Source organism: Chlorocebus sabaeus, chromosome 1 (assembly GCF_047675955.1).
Source record: "Chlorocebus sabaeus isolate Y175 chromosome 1, mChlSab1.0.hap1, whole genome shotgun sequence".
In the NCBI taxonomy this organism is placed as follows: Eukaryota; Metazoa; Chordata; class Mammalia; order Primates; family Cercopithecidae; genus Chlorocebus; species Chlorocebus sabaeus.
This window is the reverse complement of record NC_132904.1, coordinates 13,371,087-13,395,512: the sequence shown is the minus strand read 5'-3', so window position 1 is coordinate 13,395,512 and position 24,426 is coordinate 13,371,087. Positions and strand designations below refer to the sequence as shown.

Here is a 24,426-nt window from a genome sequence, read left to right as displayed (position 1 = left end):
CCAGTTCAAAATAAACAGACCCTGCTTGACATGGAGAATCCACATAGTGTCACAGGAATGACTCACATACCTTCCAGAAAGATATGTGAGTAAAAGAAGCTGTCCTATGCTATGGATAGTGAGCAGAGCTACAAAGAATTAAGGATATAGAATCTATAATTTAATAAGGTATTTTTTTCTGAGTTACCCCTGCTGGAATAAACAAAGGGAAAATGCATTTTTGTCTACCTTGGGAGGAAAAATAACATGACTGTGAAGTCTCTTAGATTTAATGGAGCTTTCTTTGATTTCTAGATATTTTTAAGAGTTTGTTAACATTTATTACAACAGGCACCAGAAACTTTTAGGGGAAAAAAGGGAAAATGTGAACAAAAAAAGGAACTATGGCATTTTCACTAAGTAAATAAAGAGTGACCTGGAGAAAAAAGAGACAAACACATCTTGGTCCCAGGCCAGTTTTAAGAAACCCTTTTATACTAAGCCCTTTTCAACAGAAAGTGTTAATAATATTCAATTAAAAAAAAAGAAAGAAAGAGAACGCATAAAATTCACTTAGCTCTCCTAACTATGGCAAATTATGGGAACACATTATTTTGTTAAATTCAATCAGTCCTAGGTCTTAGAGAAGTTACAAATGGGATTATCTTATGGACAAATGTGACAGAAATAGGATGGGAACTTGAAGAATATAATCGATTTCGGAGGATCAGGAAATTAAGTGGAATTAAGTCCTTCTGATTTCGAGAAATTACTGGGCAGTAGTGCAGATCAGCTACTGTTGGGAGACAGAAATCATTGTAATTTTAATAGGCTTAGATCAGTGGTAGTGCAAAGGAGGGCACAGGATGAAGCAAACTTTATAGACATAAAATGCAAACCTGTACAATAGCCAGGATATCAAATTGGAGATAAAGACACCTTTGGGAAACTGTACTAGAGAGGATTAGCAAGGCATATGTTGTGGTTACACAAAACCCCTGGGTTTAAAAGATAGTTATCTGACCTCTCTCCAAGTTTATTACAGACTAAAGAATCACAGTTGCCTGTACATATTTCTATGTTTGAGGAATTAAATGACTATCGCTAAGAGATGGGATTCGAATTTATTGGAGCTTCTAAGAGTCTTTACAAGAATGACAAGAATATTGCAGGGGCCAAGGGCCGGGCATGGTGGCTCACGCCTGTAATTCCAGCACTTTGGGAGGCTGAGGCAGGCGGATCACGAGGTCAAGAGATCGAGACCATCCTGGCCAACATGGTGAAACCCTGTCTCTACTAAAAATACAAAAAAAAAAAAATTAGCTGGGCCTGGTGGCATGCACCTGTGTAGTCCCAGCTACTCAGGAGGCTGGAGCAGGAGAATCACTTGAACTTGAGAGGCAGAGGTTGCAGTGAGCCGAGGAGCCGAGATCGTACCACTGCACTCCAGCCTAGTGACAGAGTGAGATTCCGTCTCAAAATAAATAAATAAATAAATAAATAAATAAATAAATAAATAAATAAATAAAAGAATATTGTGGGGGCCAAGGGGATAGACACAGGAGCCTTCAGAATGAAGACACAAAAAATACAGCATAAATTGCCCATTTGTATGTTTAGGTTCCACAAAGGAAGGACAGCCCTGTAGAAATATGACTGGATAGAATCTAACGCTAAGAGAGTGAGTGGGAAACCCAGCAAGGCCTGTCTGTCTAGGTTTTTCTTGGCCTCTCTGTGCTGCATTCCTTCCTTTTGGTCATAGGATAGGACCATCTCCAGAATGGGCATCTTATGGCCTACAGTCAAACAAGGTAGCTCAGATGATTTCTTTATGACCAGTTTTACACAGATAGAGTGGAAGGAGAGTTACAGTAATACTTTTAGGTTTTATGGCTGACTTTGGCAAGAGGGGTTTCTGGTTTCTGTGACCCACGTTGGGGAGAGCTTCTTGTTTCTACAGCTAGCCTCAAAGAAAGATAGGACTGAGAGACAGGAGGGTCCAAGAAAGTCAGAGAAAAACTTTTGCTTCTGAGGTATTGTTTTCTGAGCCCCTAAATACATAATAGGTTCTTTGTCTTTGCCCTTTTTATGTTCTTTTCCTCCTTTTTTCTCTCATGTGCCACTGTCACCATTTTCAGGTGGGCTTTCGAGAATGAATGTGCAAAATTCATGATTAGGGTCAACCATGCCTCCATAGCTATGGGCCTTACAAGCATTAACTGTCTATCATTTGTATCTTCGGATTGATATTCAGAACGGTTTCAGGATTCTCACCCTAGGCTAGAGAACAAATTTTTAAATAAATCCATCAACATATTGATACGGGAGAGGGGCGGGGAAGCACTGAGTTGAGAAGGGCGGGGTCCCTGGCGAGGGTCCACCCTTGCCTGTGCCCACGAACCTAGGTGAGGTCAGGCACTCCTGTTTTCATGCCCAAATGTTGCATTTCCAAGCTAGCCATGCCCCTCCTCCTGTGCCTATAAAAACCCTGATACCTCAGTGGGTGTAAACACACAAGTGGCTGGACGTCGAGAGGAACACACTGGCAGAAGAACACACCAACAGATGCTGGCAGACTATCGGTGGCAGAACAAAGCAGATGCCAGAGGAAATTCAGCTGAGGGTGGTTGGAGGAGAGCCAGGCTGCTGAGTGGCCCTACTCCAGGGGAATAACACCTTCCCACTCCATCACCCTTCTGGCTCCCCATCCATCTGTTGATAACTACTATCACTACTCAATAAAACCTTGCACTCACTCTCCAAGCCCACATATGATCTGATTTTTCTGGTACACTAGGGCAAGAACCCGGGGACACAGAAAGCCCTCTGTCCTTGCGATAAGACAGGGTCTAATTAAGCTGTTTAAAACAAGGTGCCTGCGGACGGCTAAGCTGAAAGAGCACATTGTTAACACACACCCGTTTGGGTTTTGGGAGCTGTAAACACTCAACCCTAGATGCTGCCATGAAGTCGGAGCCCACGCTCCCCACGACCTGCCCGTCTGCATGCTTCCCTTAGGGGTTGGAGCTGCAGGGCACCAAAGAAGTGAGTCACACCCCCATCACATGCCCTGCAAGGGGGATAAGGGAAAACTCCCCTCGTTTCAATATGTTAAAGCTTATTCACCCCATAAGAGCCATTTAAAATGCTATTCTTGGCTGGGCGTGGTGGCTTATGCCTGTAATCCAGCACTTTGGGAGGCCGAGGCGGGCGGATCACGAGGTCAGGAGATCGATACCATCCTGGCTAACACGGTGAAACTCCGTCTCTACTAACAATACAAAAAATTAGCCAGCTGTGGTGGTGGGCGCCTTGTAGTCCCAGCTACGCAGGAGGCTGAGGCAGGAGAATGGCGTGAACCCGGGAGGCGGAGCTTGCAGTGAGCCGAGATCGCGCCACTGCACTCCAGCCTGGGCGACAGAGAGAGACTCTGTCTCAAAAAAATAAATAAATAAAATAAAATAAAATAAAATGCTACTCTTAACATCGGTTCTGTTTCATTGGTCTATTCACCTTGTTGCTAGGTTTATTACTAGGACTATGTAGTATGCTTCCTCACTGTTCTATTTTAACATTCTAGGAGAAAGCAAAATCCCACAGAGGAAAGTGGTTTTGTTCTGTTCATGGATGCAATCCAAGCACCTAGAACACGGCCTGGCACAGAAGAAGCACTCAAACTATGGTATTTGAATGAAAAGTGAGGAATATTTTTCATGTGGAATTTTTTAAAGGAATGTTGTGCCCTACACCTCTTCAGTAAGGAGATTTTCTGTGAAGCACCACACAAGGCCTGCTGTGTGCATGGTGAGATCAGCAGAGGCAGAGACCAAGAGAGGCAGAAACCTGGCAGAGGTGCTGACGATGGTGTAGAAAGAGACTCCCCCATGCTTAGTCATCCCATCACACCCATTGTCATGTGTAGCCTCCAGTTATACAAAGCTAGAGATGCTCAGCTTCATTCCCATCTGAGGTAATTGCATTCTTTTGCCCTATTCATCATCACTGAATGGTGAGTCCCAGCAATTCTGTTTTACTCTGATATCAGAAGCACCAGGAAATAACCATTTGTTTGTATTTCACTTGGAAGGTAGGGTCTCACACCAGGTTTGGGGGTTTACTGTTCAAGTCCAGATGACCAGTAAAGCAAGTTCCTGGAAGTAATAATATACCAGTTAAGAGCACAGTCCCTGAATTAAGATTACCTGGATTCAAATCTAGACTTCACTAATTTCTAGGGTGTGTGACAGGGTAAGTTACTTAACCTCTCTGTAATTCAGGTTATCAGTCAAAAGGCAGAAACCTCCTGTTATTTTAGCAGAGAGAACTTGCTAGAAAGAGTCGTTACCTGTGTATTAAAGAACCGCAAAGGCATAAAGAAAACACTAAAATAGTATAGAGATAGAAACTGCATGAATCAGCCACCAGCCCAGTCACTACTAACTCCCTAAGAAACCTCTGGCCTTTAGTTTCCCCACCTGTAAAATGCTGAAGTTGGGGGAAAAATCCTTTCACTTTCATTCCACTGGCATGATACAAGATTCTAAGAAACAGGGAGAATATTCCGTGAGGAGCCAATAACCAAGTCAAACATCAAGGGAGTCTGTGAACACTGCTCCAAGGAATCTCTCTCTGGGTGACCAGACTTTGTACCCTAGTCCCAGCCCATCATCTCCATTGCTAGAGAAAAAGAAAATACAGTTAGTCTGTCCAAGGCTGGCAGAGTCTTCCGACATATAAGACGCATTTCCATTTTACTAACTTCATGGACTGCTTGGGGTGGGGATGGCGGGGAGATCATATCCTTGAAGGAAGCACTAGGACTGTGTGTCACTTGGCTGTCTAGAGCACCAGGACTGTTTGCAAAGGGCTGAGGAGATTCCTCTCAATGGACAGGAGCATGAATTTAGAGTAAACATAGATTATACTTAGAGATCAGAGATCAATCTAGAGTTAAAATACACTTTTCTCTAAAGGGGATGGGAGAAGGTGTTGGATAAGAAATACCAGATTTTTCTTTTCTTTTTTTTTTTTTTCTTGAGACGGAGTCTTGCTCTGTTGCCCAGGCTGGAGTGCAGTGGTACGACCTCGGCTCACTGCAAGCTCCACTTCCCAGGTTCACGCCATTCTCTTGCCTCAGCCTCCCAAGTAGCTGAGATTACAGGCGCCCGCCACTACACCCAGCTGACTTTTTGTATTTTTAGTAGAGACCGGGTTTCACCGTGTTAGCCAGGATGGTCTCGATCTCCTGACTTTGTGACCTGCCCTCCTCGGCCTCCCAAAGTGCTGAGATTACAGGCGTGAGCCACTGCGCCCAGCCGAAATACCAGATTTTTCTTCATGGTTCATATATGTCAGGCTCAATCGTGGGGACTTTTATGTTTTGTGGACTTAATCCACAAAACAACTCTGAAAAACCTTTTTTCAAATTTTATTTATGAAAAAACAAACTGGATATTTAACTGATTTTCTCATGAATTCCTTCTCAGGGTCTCAGAAGAAGTGTGAGAGAAGCCCAAATGACCAAGGTTCTTTGACAATTTGGTCAAAGCAGGTCATAGACCCAGAGGAAGGTCTGGATCACGGAAGTTTTCTTAAGCAAAGACAATGCTGGTTGTGGGTATTAAGATATTGACTAAGCTGGGCACAGTGGCTCATGCCTGTAATCCCAGCACATTGGGAGGCTGAGGTGTGTGGATCACCTGAGGTCAGGAGTTTGAAACCAACCTGACAAACATGACGAAATCCTGTCTCTAGTAAAAATACAAAAATTAGCTGGGCATGGTGGTGGGCACCTGTAGTCCCAGCTACTGGGGAGGCTGAGGCAGGAGAACTGCTTGAACCTGGGAGGTGGAGGTTACAATGAGCTTACACCATTGCACTCTAGCCTGAGCAACAAGAACAAAACTCCATCTCAAAATAAATAAATAAATAAAAATAAAAAGTTGTTGACCAAATGGCAGACTCTTGCCATGAAGCAAGCCCAGATCTCAGTGCCAAGAGATGTGAATTAGACTCCTGCCTCTTCCACAGGCTAGACATGGGACTGGGGGCAGATTCCTTCAGCAATACCACCTCATTTGGGGAGGAGAAGAACTGGACTAAAATACCCTCCAAGTACTTTATGAGTTATTTAAACCTCCCAGGCTTAGGTTTACTTCTCTTTTAGGACACAGCCTTGCCACCCTTTAGGAAATGGAGATTGTATATGCAGCATGTTGTGCCACCAGCTGCTGCACGTCCCAGAGTCATCTTAAACCCTCTCCTTCTGAACAATGGCTAGTCTACAAGAAGCCTTAAAAGGGATGTGAAAGTGGCAACAGTGTCCCCTCAACAACAAATACTTCCCCAAATACGAGCTTGTGTGGAGCTTGATGGCTCTGCCTCTGACTCCAATCCACTGGCATCTTTCCCAAGATGTGCCTGGACTTCCCTGAGCATGAGGCCAAAGACGGAGAATGGAGACACCCAAAAGAAGTAACGAGGAGACATGGAATTTTCCACAGGTTGCTTTCAGCTTACCAAGAGCCTGGAAAGTGAGAAAACAGATTCTCCAAAATTCAAAATTAACATTACTATTATCAATATTTATTGAGAATGTCTACTTTTTGTAAACTCTTGGCATCTTTTTTCTTGAATTCTCCCGACAGCCACAGATTGGAATTATTATTATCCATCCGCCATTTAATAGACAAGAAAACTCAGCCTAAGCCAAACTACATGACTTACATAAGTTTATGTAGGAGGGGAAAATGAATTTTAACTGGGACCGTACAAATCACTAGTCTTCACAAAGGTCTTTTACTCATGTGTCACTTCTATCTTGTGTCATTTTTCCAGACCTCAGAATTTAGAAAGAGGAAGCAGAGGCACTTTTTATGTATCAACTGTCTGTAACTACAGCAAAATTCACATCCTGTGTAATCATAAATACTGCTCTGAGAAAGGGACAGGAAGTCTCAGAGGCTGGAGAGCAGACCACCAAGATCGTTCTGGCAGGAACAGCCAGTGGGAGGTTCCAGCTGAGCGCTCCCCAGAGGGGAGCTGACACACCAGCCACAGCACACAGGACCAGGCTGCGAGAATAGGTAGGCACCTTGGTTTAGATCATGACTTTTGGGGAAGATTGCGTGCTTTTGGAAAGACAGTCAAGGAATTGGACTATCATTCTGTCTCTGATTCTGACCACCTGTGTGAGATGGAACGTCAGCTCGGTCCCCTTTTTGGGTCTCAGTTTGCTCACTTGCCAAATAAGAAAATTGGATAAAACCATTCTTAGGTTTCCCTCAAGATTTGAGGTGATTTTCTGCAATGCTCTGCATTCTCCTGGTGTGTCACTCAGTCTTACACAGAATCTACTCTCAACAAATACTGTGCACTTAGACTGAATCTTGCATTAGAACCCCACTGTCCTACTCTAATTCTGTAATACAGAAAATTGCTGGGCACAGCTGTTGACCTCCATGTCATGATTTATCTTCAAAGCAAGGATTTTAGAGCCATCTTGAAAGGTGTGGGTCCTTCTAGTCTATCTCCACAAGGCGAATGTGGAAGGACAAAGCATCCTGTCAGACTGTGGTGTTTGGAGATGATAGCATCAGTCTGGAGACTTTTGTGAAACATAAAGAATCTTGGTTATATAGAATTCCTCCTAAAAGTAGCAGCGTGTGTCAAAATTTAAGTATCATAGCTTTAAATGTAATAAATTCACTTCCATACATCACTCTGAGATAATTAAATGCAGGAGGCATCACAAAAGTGCAAAGATGCTCATTATTGCATTGTTCATAGTGCCAAAAAGAAAAAATAGAAACCGCCTAAATGATCATGAACATGTGACTGATTAAATGAATCTGAAGACCTCCATTTATTTAAATATACCATTTGACCTTTTTGTTGTAGTAAAATATACTTAAAATAATTGTAGCCTTTTAACCATGTTTTGTTGTTGTTGTTGTTGTTGTTGTTGTTGTTGTTGTTGTTTTGAGACACGGTCTTGCTCAGCCACCCAGGCTAGAGTGCAGTGGCGTGATCTTGGCTCACTGCAACCACCGTCTCCCGGGTTCAAACCATTCTCCCATCTCAGCCTCCTGAGTAGCTGGGATTACAGGCACTCACCATCATGCCCGGCTAATTTTTGTATTTTTTTAGTAGAGACGGGGTCTCACCATGTTTGCCACACTGGTCTTGAACTCCTGACCTCAGATGATCTGCCCACCTCGGCCTCCCAAAGTGCTCATTACAGGCATGAGTCACTGCACCCAGCCTTAACCATTTTTAGGTTTACAGTTCAGTGGCATTAAGTACATTCACACCGCTGTGCAACCGTCACCACCACCCAACTCCAGAACTTCCTTGTGTGCCCAAACTGGAACTCCATGCCCATTAAACAATAGCTTTCCATTCCCCTCTCCCCCCAGCCCCCAGCAACCACCATTCTACTTTCTTTGAATTTGACTCTTCTAGGGACCTCCCGTAAGGAGAATCATACAATATTTGTCCTTTTGTGACTGGATTATTTCACTTGCCATATTGTCTTTAAGGTTCATCCATGTTGTGGCATGTATCAGAATCTATCGTTTCCTTTTAAATTTAGGATTTTTATTATTTCTATTCATGGGTCAAAGATATCGACAGAATAATGGTGAGTGCAAAAAGAACAGTTATAAAATGGCACGGATAGAATGACTATTTCCGTAGAGGTGTGAATGTCTGTGAACATATATAAAGAGGAGAGAGACAAAGTGGCAGAGGGGAAGAGAGAATGTAAAGAATATGTGCGTAGGAAATAAGAGTGATCAGGTGACAGTTGAAAGTTAAGGAGCTAATGTGTTTTCTTCTTCAAACTGTATTCCCTTGTAATGGTGGTACTTTATGCACTCGTTCAAACAGAACAAACAGTTAAGAAATAACAAAGGAAAATAAATGTTCATGGTATCATGGTTTCAGGCTAGAGCCTGAAAGTATCAATTAAACTTTCGAGTCCTAGCTTCAGGCTGAGAATCAAGCATTTTCTGCGGTCCTTGGGTATGAGATTCAAAAAATAAAGAAAGGAATCCAAAACTCAGGAGGCTGGTTACGAAGACTAGTAGGAAGGAGTCTAGTTGGTATATTTCGGCTATTGTGCCACACGGAGCAAGGTGAAAGCCAAGTTTCTACAACATGAAAACAATTTGGGAAATAGAAATCTTCAACCTATATTCCCCAAGATTAGCAATGTCCCTGGGGGAGGGTTTGGAAGTGATAAGTGGCAGCCAATGCTTCAACAATAGGGGAGGAAGAATAGAGAGGATGAGAATCAGGTGTAGCTAGCTGGGCAAACACAAAACTACAGGGATATAGAAGAGCTCTGGTGTTAGACGGCCTGTGCCCAAATCTTGCCTCCACGACCTGCTAGATAAGCAATCTTGTGCAAGCTACTTCACCTCTCCAAGCCTCATTTTTCTTATCTTCAGAGTTCAGCGCCCATCTCTGAGAGTACAGATTAAATGAGACTGTCACAAAGCTCTTAATAGAATGCTACATTCATAGTGCGTGCCCAATCAATGTTAGCAATGGTTATCATTTTATCATGAACTACTGTTTGATTCTGAAACCTAGAATTTCTCTAAGCCTGAGACTTTTTCTCCTTCTCTGGCGTTAAAGATGTGCTGGAAGGCTCACCCTGGCTCCACTGCAGGGATTCAGCTTCAACATTATTCCCCTCATAGGACATGTAACCTTACCCATACTTCTACCCAGATTTCAAAATTCCAAGAAATGAAAATTATCTCCTTAAACAAAGAGAACTTTTATTTCTTCAGATAAAGTACTTGATTCCCGGAGAGCATGAGAAACTAGACTAAGGCACAGATCTAGGAGTAGAAATAAAGCGGGGGTCCAAACATGGATTGACTCTTATGGAACACCTAATAAAACTCAGAGAGTTACAACAAAAGGCACTCATGTATGTCATTCACATCCTCAGAAGAGTCCTTCAGGATGGTGTCATTATCCCTGTTTTACAGATAAGGAAACTGGGGATGAATGAGGGGAAGTATCCTGTCTATGGCCAGCTCATCAATATCAGAACTGGGCTTCCAATGAGTATTAGCTAAAACCGATACGTTTTGCGAGTTTATCACATGCCTCACTCTATGTTGAGTCCATTATATGTGTCATCTTATCTAACCTGTATCACAAACCTATGAAGTGGTGAAAATACCTTGCCCAGGGTGAGTTTAGCAGTAATTGGTGGATGTAGGATCTGAACATAGGACTGGACTCCAAGACATAGGCTCAGATGTGCAACTAGATGCCTAGGCACTGGACTCCCATCCCAGTGCACTTTTCCATCTCCCTCACTAGGAAGAGATTCTAGATGTCATTTCCAATCTTTATCTGTTATTCACTCCACCCAAGAGAGCCCAGAACGATTCCTAAAGCACCAACACGTTGAGGCAAAATGTCAGGCAGCAGAGCTGTAGCACCTTTCAAGGAACACAAGCCTTTAACTAAACTCTGGCCTTCAATAGGGAGAATGCTGAACTGAAAACAAATCTGGGCAACATTTCAGGAGCTGAGCCTTGTTACTGACACCACAGAGGCCCAGCAATGCTGCTGAGTTGGTGGTGGCAGATAACTTGCTCCTGGAACCTACAAGGCAACTGGAAATGTTAGGAAGGAAGAGGAAGAGGAGAAGAATTAACATGGCATAGAGAAAAAAATACCACACGCCTCTGAGCCAGATAAGCCTCAATCCAGTCACGTAAATGCAGGCTGTTAATATTAGCTACTGTATATTGAACACGTTCTATGTACTGAGATAAGTGCTTTATGTGACTATTTCATTCAATGAAAGTCACTTGAGCTTATTAGCCCCAGGTTTCTAATGTATAAAATTGATTTAATAACATGTAAGTGACAGGGTTGTTATAAGGATTAGAGTTGCAATGGTCTAATGCTAGGAAATCGGCAGGAGTTAAGTAAATGTTTACATTACTAATTACTAAACCAATATAAGCAAGGAGGAAGATTCTGGATGGGATACGCCATCTCGCTATAGGAAAGGAAAGTGGAACAGCATTCATCCCCAATATTTTTATGAAGATAAAATGAAGACTGGAGTAGAAGACTGATCAGTGCAGGTGTAGCACAAAAGTATAATCCTGGAAGATGTGGTGTGGAAAGGTAGCACAGGTGAAGCAGAGACACAGGAGATAAGGAAGGGAAGCTGGAAGCAGAGGTCATTGGAGGGAGAGTGAGATGGACGTATTTAGGGCTACAAAGCAAATTCTATGTGATTTGCTCACCTCTCAATTGTAGGACCCCTCAAAATATGTACAGTTCTCTCGCAGTGACATGGCTCTTGACCACAATGGATGAACTGTGCCCAGCATGCCCGCTTTCCAACGCTCCACTGATTCCCATGTTTTGTTTCTGAAGGACAACCAGCCTTGGAATAATTACAAATACTTTACGTTCCTACAAGGTATGATCCCTGGAAGCTTATGTCTGTAAGTCAAACCTTGGGAAATAACTGAGTTTGATGCCTCTTCCAGCATCATCAGCATCATGCTATTACAATCCCAGACCACAGGGATTTTTGACAGCTTTACACCAAAGGGCATCACTATCCCTCAAAGAGAGAAACCTGGACACAAGTACCAAAAAGAAGATGACCTTCACAGCGGGCTGCCAACAGAAGCCACTGTTCTTGGGGTAAGTCCACCTCATCATAAGGGGAATATTGAGAAAATACTTTGTAAATGTATCTAGACTACAGATCTACAGTGAGTCTGGGAAACTCTTTCACTCTTTTCTGGCTGACTCCAGGCTAATGAGGACATGAAATGGAGCTTTAAGGGAAGACTATATCCTCTGCAGCAGTTTCTAGAAACTAAAACCACTAGATCTTTTTCACTAGCATGCTTCACAATTAACAAGTTAGTCTTTCTTATTTTATTTATTTATATATTTATTTATTTTGAGATGGAATCTCCCTCTGTCGCCCAGACTGGAGTGCAGTGGCACAATCTTGGTTCACTGCAACCTCCGCCTCCCGGGTTCAAGTGATTCTTCTGCCTCAGCCTCCTGAGTAGCTGGGACTATAGGTGCATGCCACCACACCCGGCTAATTTTTGTATTCTTAGTAGAGATGGGGTTTCACCATATTGGCCAGGCTTGACTCTAACTTCTGACCTCGTGATCCACCCACCTTAGCCTCCCAAAGTGCTGGGATTACAGGCATGAGCCACTGTGCCTGGCCACAAATTCAACTTTCTTATTTTGTCTTTAGTACAGTAAAAATTTTCTACTTAACCATATGGATTTTACTCAGTATGATTAAATTAGATATTCTTAACTTTGAGCTCATTTTTCAAATATTTTGAGATGAGACAATCAAGACTAATCTCATGATCCATTTTTCCCCATTCATATGAGTAACTATAAGACATCTAAGTGTCCCAGATTATCATCCCTCATATCCAGAACTTTAATCTCCAAATGGTTTTGAATACCCTCTTGTAATACCGAGCTCCTATTCACTCCCAGTTTTAGATGGATCTCCCTGCCCTGTTTCTTCACAATCTATGCTTAGTACAGCAGGTAGGGTGATCTTTTAAAAATGAAAGTTAGGTCATGTATCCTGCTGGTTCAAAATTATCCAACGGGATTCCTTTTTTGCTCAAGATGAAAAGCAAAGTTGGTAAAACATAGCCTAAAAATCCCTACATCGTTTGCACCATGCCTCCAGTCCTTCACAGGTCCCATGTCCTACTACTTTGCTCTTAACTCTATTCTGCCTTCCATGGAACTTGTCTATATCCTTACAGACAAGACACACAATACACATATAAGCTCTCCAATGGTAGTGATTTTCATTTGCTTCATTCCCTGGTGCCTGGCACACAACAGGTATTCAATAACTATTAATGATATGAATGGTTGACTTCTTTTTTTTATTTCTCCTATGTTTGCATCATCTTTCAATTGCACGTGCATTTGAGCAAAAGCATAGGCTTTAGAGCAAACTAATGGCAAAACTTCAGTTCTTCCACTTGTGAAATAATTATTATTAAAATTCAATGATGAACAAAACAAGATGAATTACAGCAGAAGAGATGACCTGCTCTATCTAATTTCAACTGAAAAAACTCTTCATTAACACTCCTGTGAAAAGTTTCCACCTCGCTGAACAACTTTTTTATCTACTTTTCAAGGAAATAAATTTAAAAACTGTCAAGTATCTTTTTCAAAAATAGTTAAAGAGTGCATATGATCACTTCCCTATTTGCTAGTTTAGTAATCCTATCAGAAAAGAAGAGGTTAGCTATACATGACTTCCTCCAGCAGCATATCGATCGGCTCCTTGTAACATTTGTTCCTCTTTAATACAACAAATTATAACGTATTTTATACTCTTTATGCTTTACAATGTGCATTCAAATAATCACTTTCATCTGTTTGAAGTGCAGTCTAGATTTCCTGTCTTCTCTCTTGCAGACTGTCCAGATCCTGTGTTGCCTGATGATTTCAAGTTTGGGGGCCATCTTGGTTTTTGCTCCCTACCCCTCCCACTTCAGCCCAGCAATTTCCACCACTCTGATGTCTGGGTACCCATTTTTAGGAGCTCTGTGTGTGAGTAGAATGGGGACTGTAAGAGGGGACATGCTTTATAAACGCTAACCAGGTGCATAGTTGTGGAGTGACTCAGACTCCAAGAGGCCAGGAGGCAAAAGAAGGCAAGGCCTCAACTTTCCTTCTATCATTGCCCTACATCACATTTCCCCTATTCAAGAAGAGCAGCAGAGAGACTTAATCTGTCTTCCTGCAAAGCAGGGGGCAAGTGGGAATGGTGGTAATACAATGGGAATACCAGCACAGTATTTCTTACCTGGCATTACAGCATACCTCTAGAAAAGTGGATGTTTTTCCATATCCCTCTTTGGGGCTTTGATGAGGCCATTGGATTTGCTCCATTGTAAGAATAATTAACTTTTCAGGTAGAGAGTGAGAAGGCCATTTTTAAACAATAAAACGAGCACCACTGGGAGGTGCCACAGGTTTGCAGAGATTTGGGTTTGCATGGTAAGATTCATGGGAGGCAGGGACATGCTTGCTATGTGTCCAGAGGTAACCCTGAGCACTTGAGAAACTCTCTTTGCTGCCTTCCACCTAATGGCTCATGAAAAAGGGTCTAGTAGATCTGTTTTTCAGAGAGTGGCCAGGGCAGACTCGCACGTCCCACAAAGGGTTATTTCTTCTCCATGTAGTATTTTGTACAAAGGATAATAAGCAAACATTCTGGGCAGATGAACTATACTAAGGTACCACTTCTGTGTGGATACAGTCCCTGTGTGAACACAAACTGTGCAGTCATGTAAGGAGGCCTTGCTCCTGCCCCAGAGCACAATTTGTCCTTGACTTCTCCTATAACCAGTGGTTGTGGGCCCCACGTCTCCTCAGAGAAGCTAGCATTAGCTCATACTGGACCCTTTTTGCCGGTGACTATTCAATATCCAAGCCACATACTTAAGCAACTTTTTAGCTTCTCAGAATACCCTTCCTCTGCCAGCTGGATCTTTAATACCACTGGGATTAAATACTGATTTCTGGGGCTTTATGATAAAGACTTCACGTCTGAGCCTGCTCTTCCCACTTTCCTCAACTCCCATTCTGACTCAAGCAACATACACCAATTACTTCCAGTTCATGTGTTTCTGCACCTTGTCCCATCACAGCCTCTTTCCTGAGTGCTTCTGTTGGCTGTTCCAATCTCTAGATCCATTCAAGTCATTGGTCCATCTCAACCTCCTCTCTTTCAACCTTGTAATTTAGTAACACTCTTCTCTTTCCCATGAACACCTTTTCTCCAGGCCTCCTCAGTTCTTAGTGATTTCCACAAAAACAAATCCAACCCCTCTGTACATCTGCATGTCATTCAAAGTCAATATAGACATTCTTATGTCAGGCGGGAATTAGGCCTTTCTAGCAATATGGATTCACACGATTTCTGCAGTGTTCTCTCCCTAAAAGTTTTCCAACATCACTTTTTGATTGAGTGATTGACAGTGACATGGTGGGCACATTTCCACAAGACAACTGAACTGATTATTTCTCTCTTTTCTGAGCAGTTTGGTGTTACTGGATCCCTCTCAATTATCTCTGGAAAACAATCAACTAAGCCCTTTGTAAGTATAAGGACCATTAAATCTCAGCTGGTTGGAATTGAAGAAATGTCAGAGTTAAGTCTGAAACTCTAGTTGAAAACTCTAGTTGAAAATCCCTATTTTACAGTTTAGAGAGATAAAGCTTAGAACAGGCTAGGAATCCCAGGTTTTCCTGGCTGTCCCATTGGTAGAATGAAGAGTAGAGCCCAAATTTCTTGCCTTCTAGACCAGTGCTCTTTCTTCTACAAAATGGTGCTCCTGGATTATATTCCAAGCTTGGAGGAGGTTTACCTCAGTTATTTAAAAAGTGTAAATTTTTAAAGGTACCATGGACTCTTTACAGCTTGTTACCTTGACCTTGAATAAAGTAGCCAACCATCCCAGAGAGAGCCTACAGATCCTTTTTCTATAAAACCTGCCTCCTGGGGTTCTTTTTGATGCCAAATATCCCCATTCATAGAGTTGGGACTTCACACAAATTCTAGCCCTTCAGTGTCAGGGTGACCAATTGTCTTGGTTTTCCAAGGACTGTCTCAGTTTTAGTCCAGAAAGCCTATATCCTGGGAAACCCTTTACTCCCCAGGCAAACCAGGATAACTGGTTTACCCTACTCAGTGGCCATGGTAACAACTTGAAAGAAGTCCATGATATATTCTCAAATTTCTACTTTTTAGGCAACTGGAATAAACCTCATTCAGTCAAATAACAGGTGGGGAGGCATTCATTCCTCTGTCAGAAGAGGGTGTTTCCATCTTTTTCCAGGCTGGAGGAGACTATTTCCATCCAAAGACCCATTCTTGATAATTGGATGTTCGAGAAAAAAAATCAGTTTAAAGTAAGGTGGGAGAAAATGAGGGTGATAGAGTAGAGGCAAGGAGGATGTCTGCAATGTCAGCACTGATCGCCGCACCAAACTCAAAGACAATACCACTCATGCCACTGCCAACATCCCCCTGGCTTCCTCAACAACTTTAGAATTATTATATTGCCCTAAGTGCATCTAGAATATGACCTTTGGTCCCTCCCTAGAAACCCAATTTATGTCTTCTTACTTAAATGAGCAGCTTTAGAGAAAAGACAGAAGCAAACTGGAGAGGTTGGAATACCTACTTACAGGTGGATCAGGCCTATGAGAACCACATTCACCACACCATTTCCCAACTCTTCTTCTACATTTTAGGAGATAGGATTCTCCCATAGCATGACAATTCATTAGCAAAGACACTGATGTGCCAGGCTCTGTGCAAGGTTTCCAGCACATGCTCCTCTCTGTTTAAGCATCATTGGAAGACAATGTATGTTGGGGAGGATGGTTGTTCTGCCCTTTTCTACTCCAGCTCTGTAGCTACATGGATTCATGTGCTGAGTCTTTGAAGGAAAACTAGTCCCAATGGACAGTCACTTTGCCCAAAGCTACCATATGAGCAATGGAGCCCACATGTTGTTCTTTGTCCCACATGTGGAGCCCACATTGTTGTCAAGTCCAAGCATAGATTTCCCTTTCTGTGTATTCACTGCATTTGGGAAGCCACTTCTGAGATCAGAAGATTCATCTTCCACATTTTATAAAAGAGATAACTGGAGCCCAGAGTAAGAAAGATCTGCTCAAGCACACAGATGGATCGGTGACAGATGGGTTGGTGACAGAACTAGGATAGGAGGAGAGGTTTTCGGATTCTAAGTCTACAACTGTGACTCCAACCAATGAATGCTGTGAACTCTTCAAAATCCTCTTTCATACTCCTGGGTTCTAGACTGCAGCTTCAATCGTCAGGAGCATATACCAGCCTCATGTACCATCCACGTGTCCTCATCTATGCCTAGCCAGACCCTGTATCTTCTTGAGTCAGGATGTGGCTTTTCCCTAAATCACCTCTGTGGGTGTGTGGCAGGGAAGAGAGAAAATTGCTATGGAGAGAAGCAAAGGCTTTATAGCTGCTTCTTCCCTTTCTCCCTCCAAGGTTTGTGGGAAAAGTGGCTACAGTCTGATAATATTTCTGTTTGTGAATGGGTGGAGAGAGAAGCACAGGGTCTAAGCCCATGTGCCTCTGCCTCATGTCCTGTCACTTCAGAAAACTGAAGGCATATGCTTGTCATATTGAACAAATAGTGATTGTCAATTCAAGATCAATTGCTTGTCAATTGAAAATCTGTCTTATGTTCCCATAGACCTATAGATAGGTTTTCCAACTTTTCCAGTTTGCCTCCACCTTTTCTCTGAAGCTGCTCTTTTATGTAAATCAAAGTCACAGATTCAGTTTACCAGAGGCGGCCAAAGTCCATATTCTAGAAGCCCTTAAGGCAACAGAATGATTCTAAGGCTATTGAGGAGGTCACGGGAGATGTTGGCAGTGACCTGAGCAGCACTGACTCTATCTTGAGTGCTATAGAGAGTCAAGGGGCCAGAATCCCTCTCCCTAAGGAGGAATTATCCATGCATTTTCTTATTTAATAAGCATTTACTAATTATATCACATGCTTAACTAAATAGTGACAAGAGATACAAAGATGAATAAAACACAGTTTGTGCCCACACAAGGAAACAGGAAGGAAACAGACCCAAGGAAGCACCATGGCAGTACAATGGACAGAGGACTAATAGTGTCACGTGCTGATTCCGTGATGAGAACCCAATGCAGAGTTTCTCTTCCAGGACCTGAGCAGCCTGACCTCAAATGCAGTGAGTTCTGTTACTGCAGGGGCAGGCCTCTTCCTCCTTGCTGACAGCGTGGTAGCTCTGAGGACCGCCTCTCAACATTGTGGCTCAGAAACGGATTATCTATCCTCATTGCCTTATTCGGAGTACTATTATCCAATATATGAAATCAAAGATTGTCTCCTGACCAGTGTCAGTTTAACAGTGAGTAGTTTCAGATTGAACATTCTGTCATGTGAAATCTGTGTCTCCCCTTTGCATAATCTCTGCTTTTCTGGCAGTCTCTGGTCTTGTCAGTCTGAATGCCTGGAGCCAGACAGAAATAAACAAAAACCTGTGGTTAGAAGAGGCCTGTCTGCGGACTGCGTGGTGTGGGGGATGTGCTATATAAAGTCCAAAGAGGAAATCAAGAAGGACAGTAGGGAGTCTGTCCCTCCACTGTCTTTCTTATCACAAACATTCCAACCTCAATGGGTTTAACTCTTAAAGTATATCCTTTGTTGAACAGGCTTCTCCCTACTCATCACAGGCAGAAATAGTCTTCATTTGAATTATATTTGAATTTGGGATTATCTCTTTTGGGTTCTTTTCCAGGGGTTGGATGCCCCTACGCCTTAAAGATGCTTGTCTTCTGATCATCAGTGAATTGAGGACTAGGAGAGGCTGTATGGTGTTTAATCGAATCTTCAAATGCAAGTCTGTATGCTACATTATGTTAGGCACAGAACTTGAACCTTAAGTCCAAATACATAGTTATTTTGTACTTTGGTCCAACAGGGCTGCCAGAGAGTGGTGGGAAGGGAGACAGCCTATCACAGATTTGACTTCTAGAAAAAATGTCAACCTTTCTGGGCAGCATTTTGTTGGCACCTTTCTCCCAAACTTGATGATCACTTCCTGTTCGTGGTGACAAGCCTTGCTTATTCAATCCTATAAATATAGGATCATGATGTTAAAACCATAAACCAGTGGCCTTTTAAGAAGAAAGACTTCTTCCTCTATGAATCCTCCTAGTAGGAGCACAGGGAGCCCAAGGCAGTATCTCTCATTCCCTTGGATCCATCTGTCTCACAAACCTCACAAAATGTGTGCAAGCTTTTGCACTCCTGTGGGTCTGCTCATGTGATGCAGAGACTGTCAAAAGCAACCCTTTTGGTTCAGGAGCTTGAGGAAGTAGAAGAGCACAGAGACCCGTCTGGAGGAAACCTGGTAGATAGTGTCATCCTGGTGCAGGACAGACATCTGGTAAAGCAACGGGGGTGGAAGAGGCATATTGGGGGTTTAATTTAAAGAAAATGAATTCCATTACCTCAAACTGCCTCCCATTCTGAGACAACTGGAGTCCAAAAGACCTTCCTACAATATCAGAGAAGTTCCAACACAGCAGACTAAGCCGACTCCAAAGGCTTACTCTTTGTTAATTAACACAGCAATTACCTGAACAAAAGTAACGAAATTTTAAAAATTAAAAAATATACAGCCAAGGTTGGAAGAAGAAGGGAGGGCAGAAGGGAAAACAAATCAAAGAAGAAAGATGTCTTAGGTTCCAGAAGCTAAGAAGGATCCTAAAGCCAAATCATCAAACAAGAGCTGAGGCCAAAAACATAAGGAAGTCTGGGTAGGAATATTGGTGTTAGAGGCTAGGCTCACACAGTTTCAACATCCGTGACAAGATCTGGCATTGGGCAGGACCATAGAGCTCATTTTGAGTACCCTGCAAAAATGTTGAAAGCTGAGACTGAATATTTACTTAATTTGTGAAAATAATATAAAGCAAATTCTGCCCAACATCCCAAGAAGTTTCAAGAAAACCTTCCATCAGCTCACTAAGCTTTGTGCAAGTGTACCATCCGAATTCATAATTACATGTAAAATAGGGGAACCTCAAATAAAGGGATTAAGTTAAAAACTGCTATAAGATATGTGAAACTTCTAAGGTTCTCGCAGAATCAAATCTAAAACTACTATCTAAGGAGATGTCCATAAACCTAACTTATAAAATGCCTCCCTATCAAAGAACCCTACCGCTACCACCATCTACACACAGCAGTTATCTAATAACCAAAATACTATGAGAAACATAACACCACCATGAAAAAATGAGAAGCGGCAGCAAATGGGGAAACATGAAAGTCGGAAGCTCAAGAACTGTAGATAATAATTTGAAAAAGGCCATTATGAAAATACATTTTAAATCATTAAAAATGTTTAAAAAGTAATAGAAACCAGACCAGGTGCGGTCGCTCACACCTGTAATCCCAGCACATTGGGAGGCTGAGGCGGGCGGATCACCTGAGGTCAGGAGTTTGAGACCAGCCTGGCCAACATGGTGAAACCCCGTCTCTACTAAAAATACAAAAATTAGCCAGGGATGGTGGTGCAAGCCTGTAATCCCAGCTACTTGGGAGGCTGAGGCAGGGGAATCGCTTGAACTGGGGAGGCACAGGTTGCAGTGAGCCAAGATCGCACCATTGCACTCTAGACTGGGTGACAGAATGAGACCCTGTCTTAAAAAGAAAAAAAAAAAAAAAAAAAGTAATAGAAACCAAAATGGAAAAAAAGAACAGTAAAGGGAAAAAAAGATATATGCATTTGAGAAAAAAATGAAATCACATAATTGGAAATGAAAATTGTCTTTGAAATTAAAAACTGAGCAGATCAGTTAAACAGCAGGTTTAATATATTCAAGGAAACAAAGAGTGAAGTGGAATTTAGATTTGATGAAATCACACAGAACACAACACATTATGTGTGTTTGGAAAAGACGGATGAAAGCCTAAAAGGCATGTGGATGCAGGGAAGTGGAGAGGTTCAATACACACCTGATATGAGTCCCAGTAAGAGATTATAAAAGAAAGAGCATATGCAAAAGCAAATAACTAGAAATCTTTTAGAATTTAATAAAACCATGAGATTTCAGATTGAAGAAATGCACTGAGACCACTGCAGGATACACAGAATCAAATACACACCTAGAAATATCATCGTGACAATAAAAAGCGCCATAGTCAAAAAGAAAATAATAAAAGCACCAGAGGTAAGTGGCAGATTACTCTCATCTGTCATTAGGTGGGATACCAAAGTTCTGAGATGATGCAGTTGCTGCTTATTTCCCTTCATCTATTCAGAAATCTGAAAGGGAAAGTAGAAAAGAGGATTAAGCAATTTTGCCTGTCCCCTTTTCTCTGCATTGCTGTAGCCTTATCGCCCTGTCTCCTCTTAGTGAGGCATAACGGCTAGCTTGTGTTGGGTACCAGCCATTCATGTCCTGATTTGCAGGGTGTCCTAGTGGTGATGCTCGTCTTCACTGTGCTGGAGCTCTTATTAGCTGCATACAGTTCTGTCTTTTGGTGGAAACAGCTCTACTCCAATAACCCTGGGGTGAGTATGCTGACATGTCGCATGATACCTGCTCTGTCCCAGGTCCAGGCTACAATAATCCAGGCTCAAAAAGTGACAAAAAGAAGAATCAATTATTGTTCATAAGGTGCACATGGAAGGCCACTTTTATAATAAAAAAAATGAGTTTGATAGTGAAACCCCGTCTCTACTAAAAATACAAAAAATTAGCTGGGCGTGGTGGCACATGCCTGTAGTCCCACCTACTTGGGAGGCTGAGGCAGAAGAATTGCTTGAACCCAGGAGGTGGAGGTTGCAGTGAGCTGAGATCCCACCACTGCACTGCAGTCTGGGTGACAGAGTGAGACTCAGCCTCAAAAACAAAAAAAAACCAAAACCAAAAAAAAAAAACAAAAAAAAAGGTTAAATAACTGGGCTCCTTCCTGAGGACACTCTAGTCATCTGGGATCAGTTGGTGTCTACTGGGAAGTAGACCAGTTAGAGAATTGCTTAATATGAGCTAATTGGCTTTAGAAATCACATAGCCCAACCCCTCATGAAAGAACCAAGGCTTGGATAAAATTACATAGAAAATGAATGATACAGACTATTGGGCTGAAAATGAGAATGCGTATCCCCTCACTTTTATCATGAACACAGCCACCTGCCTCCCGAGAGTCTCCCTAGCCAAGTTTCCTTGTTAATGTAATGAGACTTTACTAGAACGTCTCTGTCTTGTTTATGCTTCCTTGTGCTCTTCCTTACATCCCCTTAGCTCTTGATGTTACAATTTTAAAATATTTTCATTTCCCCTAAAGGCTACAACAACAAAAAAAGAAGTACTTATAGAATTTGGATGAAGTATAATTTAACTATGATCCTATTTAAACGTAGTAAAATAATTAGCAGACTGGAGAACAGCATTATTTTTAACTAATATTGCTGCAATTCCATATTATGGCAAAGTTAGAAGAACTAGTACTACACAAAACTTGGGGAAAATGTATTATGAGTTATTTTTTTTAGTCTCCAAAATCAAAAGTTTAAAAATTCTAACCAATTATATATTTTCTAGAGTTCCTTTTCCTTGACCCAGTCACAAGATCATATCCAACAGGTCAAAAAGAGTTCTTCACGGTCTTGGATATAAGTAACTCTTGGCCTCCGAGGAAGGAAAAGCAACCCAACGCTCATGGTCAAGTGTGATTAGACTTTCCTGAAATCTCAGCCATTTTAGATACCGTGAAATAAACTTAAAAAAAAAAAACAAACTTTTGTTTAGTGTTTGTTTACTATGATTCATCATTTACATGAGTCGTTTACTACGACTCATTTACTATGAGTTGTAATTTCTCTTGAAAATAATTTCCTCAAAGCCCAAGCCAGTAAAATGTTATTAGCCAGTCTTCCAAAATGGTCATCAACTTTATAAACTGCTTTGGGTAAACTGAGCAGAAGGTGATCTAAAGAAGGGAAAATGTGCACTCATACTAGCATGAATTTGGTAAGTTGTGTGACTCTGCAGGCTGTTTCTGTATTATTTTCGCACTCCTATTGCTTAAATATTACATATTAGGGATTGTAAGAACACTTTAATTAAAAATGAAAGACTATTTGTAATTAAACTACTCTGCTCTGGCCACTCTCTGAGAAACAGATCTGCTGGGCCCTTTTTCATGAGCCATTAGGTGGAAGGCAGCAAAGATCTTCTCAAGTGCTCAGGGTTACCTCTGAACACACAGCAAGCATGTCCCTGCCTCCCATGAATCGTACCATGTAAACCCAAATCTCTGCAAACCTGTGGCATCAACCAGTGGTGCTCACTTTATTGTTTTAAAACGGCCTTCTTGGCCTGGCACAGTGGCTCATGCCTGTAATCCCAGCACTTTGGGAGGCCGAGGTGGGCAGATCACCTGAGGTCAGGGGTTCGAGACCAGCCTGGTCAACAAGGTGAAACCCCGTCTCTATTAAAAATACAAAAAATTAGCCAGGCATGGTGGTGCGTGCCTGTAGTTCCAGCTACCTGAGAGGCTGAGGCAGAACAATCACTTGAACCCGGGAGGCAGAGGTTGCAGTGAGCAGAGACTGCACCATTGCACTCCAGCCTGGCCTACAAGAACAAAACTCCATCTCAAAATAAATAAAATAAATACATAAAAATAAAAATGGACTATATATAGTCTTTTATTTCATTTATTTTAAATAAATAAATAAAATAAATATTTAGTCGGCACATAAACTATGTTCTTTTCTATTATTTCCGGGAAGGAGTCAATGAAGGCATCTTAGTCTTCTTAACAAGTTACAGATAATCTGTCTCTGAGCGGCATGTTTTCTGTTTCTAACTTGGAGCCAAATAGTGCTCACACTGAAAACAATAATGTCTGTTTGTTTGTTTGGGCATTACCTCTATTTTGATCTATAGCACAGTTTTGTAATTCAGATCATCACCCCTGCACTTTGCACCACATGGGCATATTCTGTCTTCCCAGTCATTGCCGCAATTATCTTGTCTGTTCTTTGTGTAATATGTTCTATGTGGGCCACTGCATTAAACTCAATTTCTTGGGCAATTACGGAAATTCCAGTGTGGCTGCAGTTTAACTTTGCATTCTCTATGCATATGAGGTTTCCTAAATAAACTTGAAGAGTAGCATAGTTTAAAATATATATATCTTATAACTTTCTACAACAAAGAATTATTGAGTCCAAAGGCCATCAGTGCTCATTTTGAGACACCCTGCTATCCATGGTCCCTACAAACCAGGAAATAAGTTATTATGTGTATACATTGGTTTTAGTTTTATGAAACAATTTGCCTTCATGATCTCATAGTTAAAACTGTAACAAATTTAGGAATAAAAAGGATCAATATGGGAAGCAAAATTTCTAAAGGCAGTTTCTGTTGTTTTAATTAGTATTTGTGTAGTTCAAACCAGGAAGGATTTGACTATCATTAGTTTTACTTAACTTTATGAAAGCTAAAATATTATCTATTATAAAGGGGCAATTCCATCTGGTCCTATAGCATCTTTACTACTGATTTTTTTAAATTTGAAAATGCAAAGAATTGTTCAATGTTCTTAAATGTTCTCACTATAGAAAAACAAAAAAGATAACTATGTGAGATGACGGATATGTTAATTAGCTGGATTGTGGTAATCATTTTGGAATGTCGATGTATATCAAAACATGTAGCACACCCTAAATATATATAATTATTGTCAAATATACCTCAATAAAGATGGAAAAAAATTGAGATTCAAAGTTAACTACTGATTTTTATAATACAGAGGAATATGG

The 24,426-nt window shown here is 41.6% G+C and overlaps 1 protein-coding gene across 1 annotated transcript; it reads left to right on the top strand.

Annotated features, from left to right (window-relative positions):
* The first annotated feature begins 6,892 nt into the window (after nucleotides 1-6,892).
* On the top strand, nucleotides 6,893-24,384 carry MS4A7 (membrane spanning 4-domains A7). Its single transcript, XM_007996910.3, has 7 exons — nucleotides 6,893-7,064; nucleotides 11,517-11,676; nucleotides 13,462-13,596; nucleotides 15,093-15,149; nucleotides 17,782-17,988; nucleotides 21,064-21,165; nucleotides 22,199-24,384. The coding sequence occupies exons 2-7, from the start codon at nucleotides 11,530-11,532 to the stop codon at nucleotides 22,271-22,273; spliced, it is 723 nt and encodes a 240-aa protein (XP_007995101.2). The 5' UTR covers nucleotides 6,893-7,064; nucleotides 11,517-11,529; the 3' UTR covers nucleotides 22,274-24,384.
* Nucleotides 24,385-24,426: the final 42 nt, after the last annotated feature.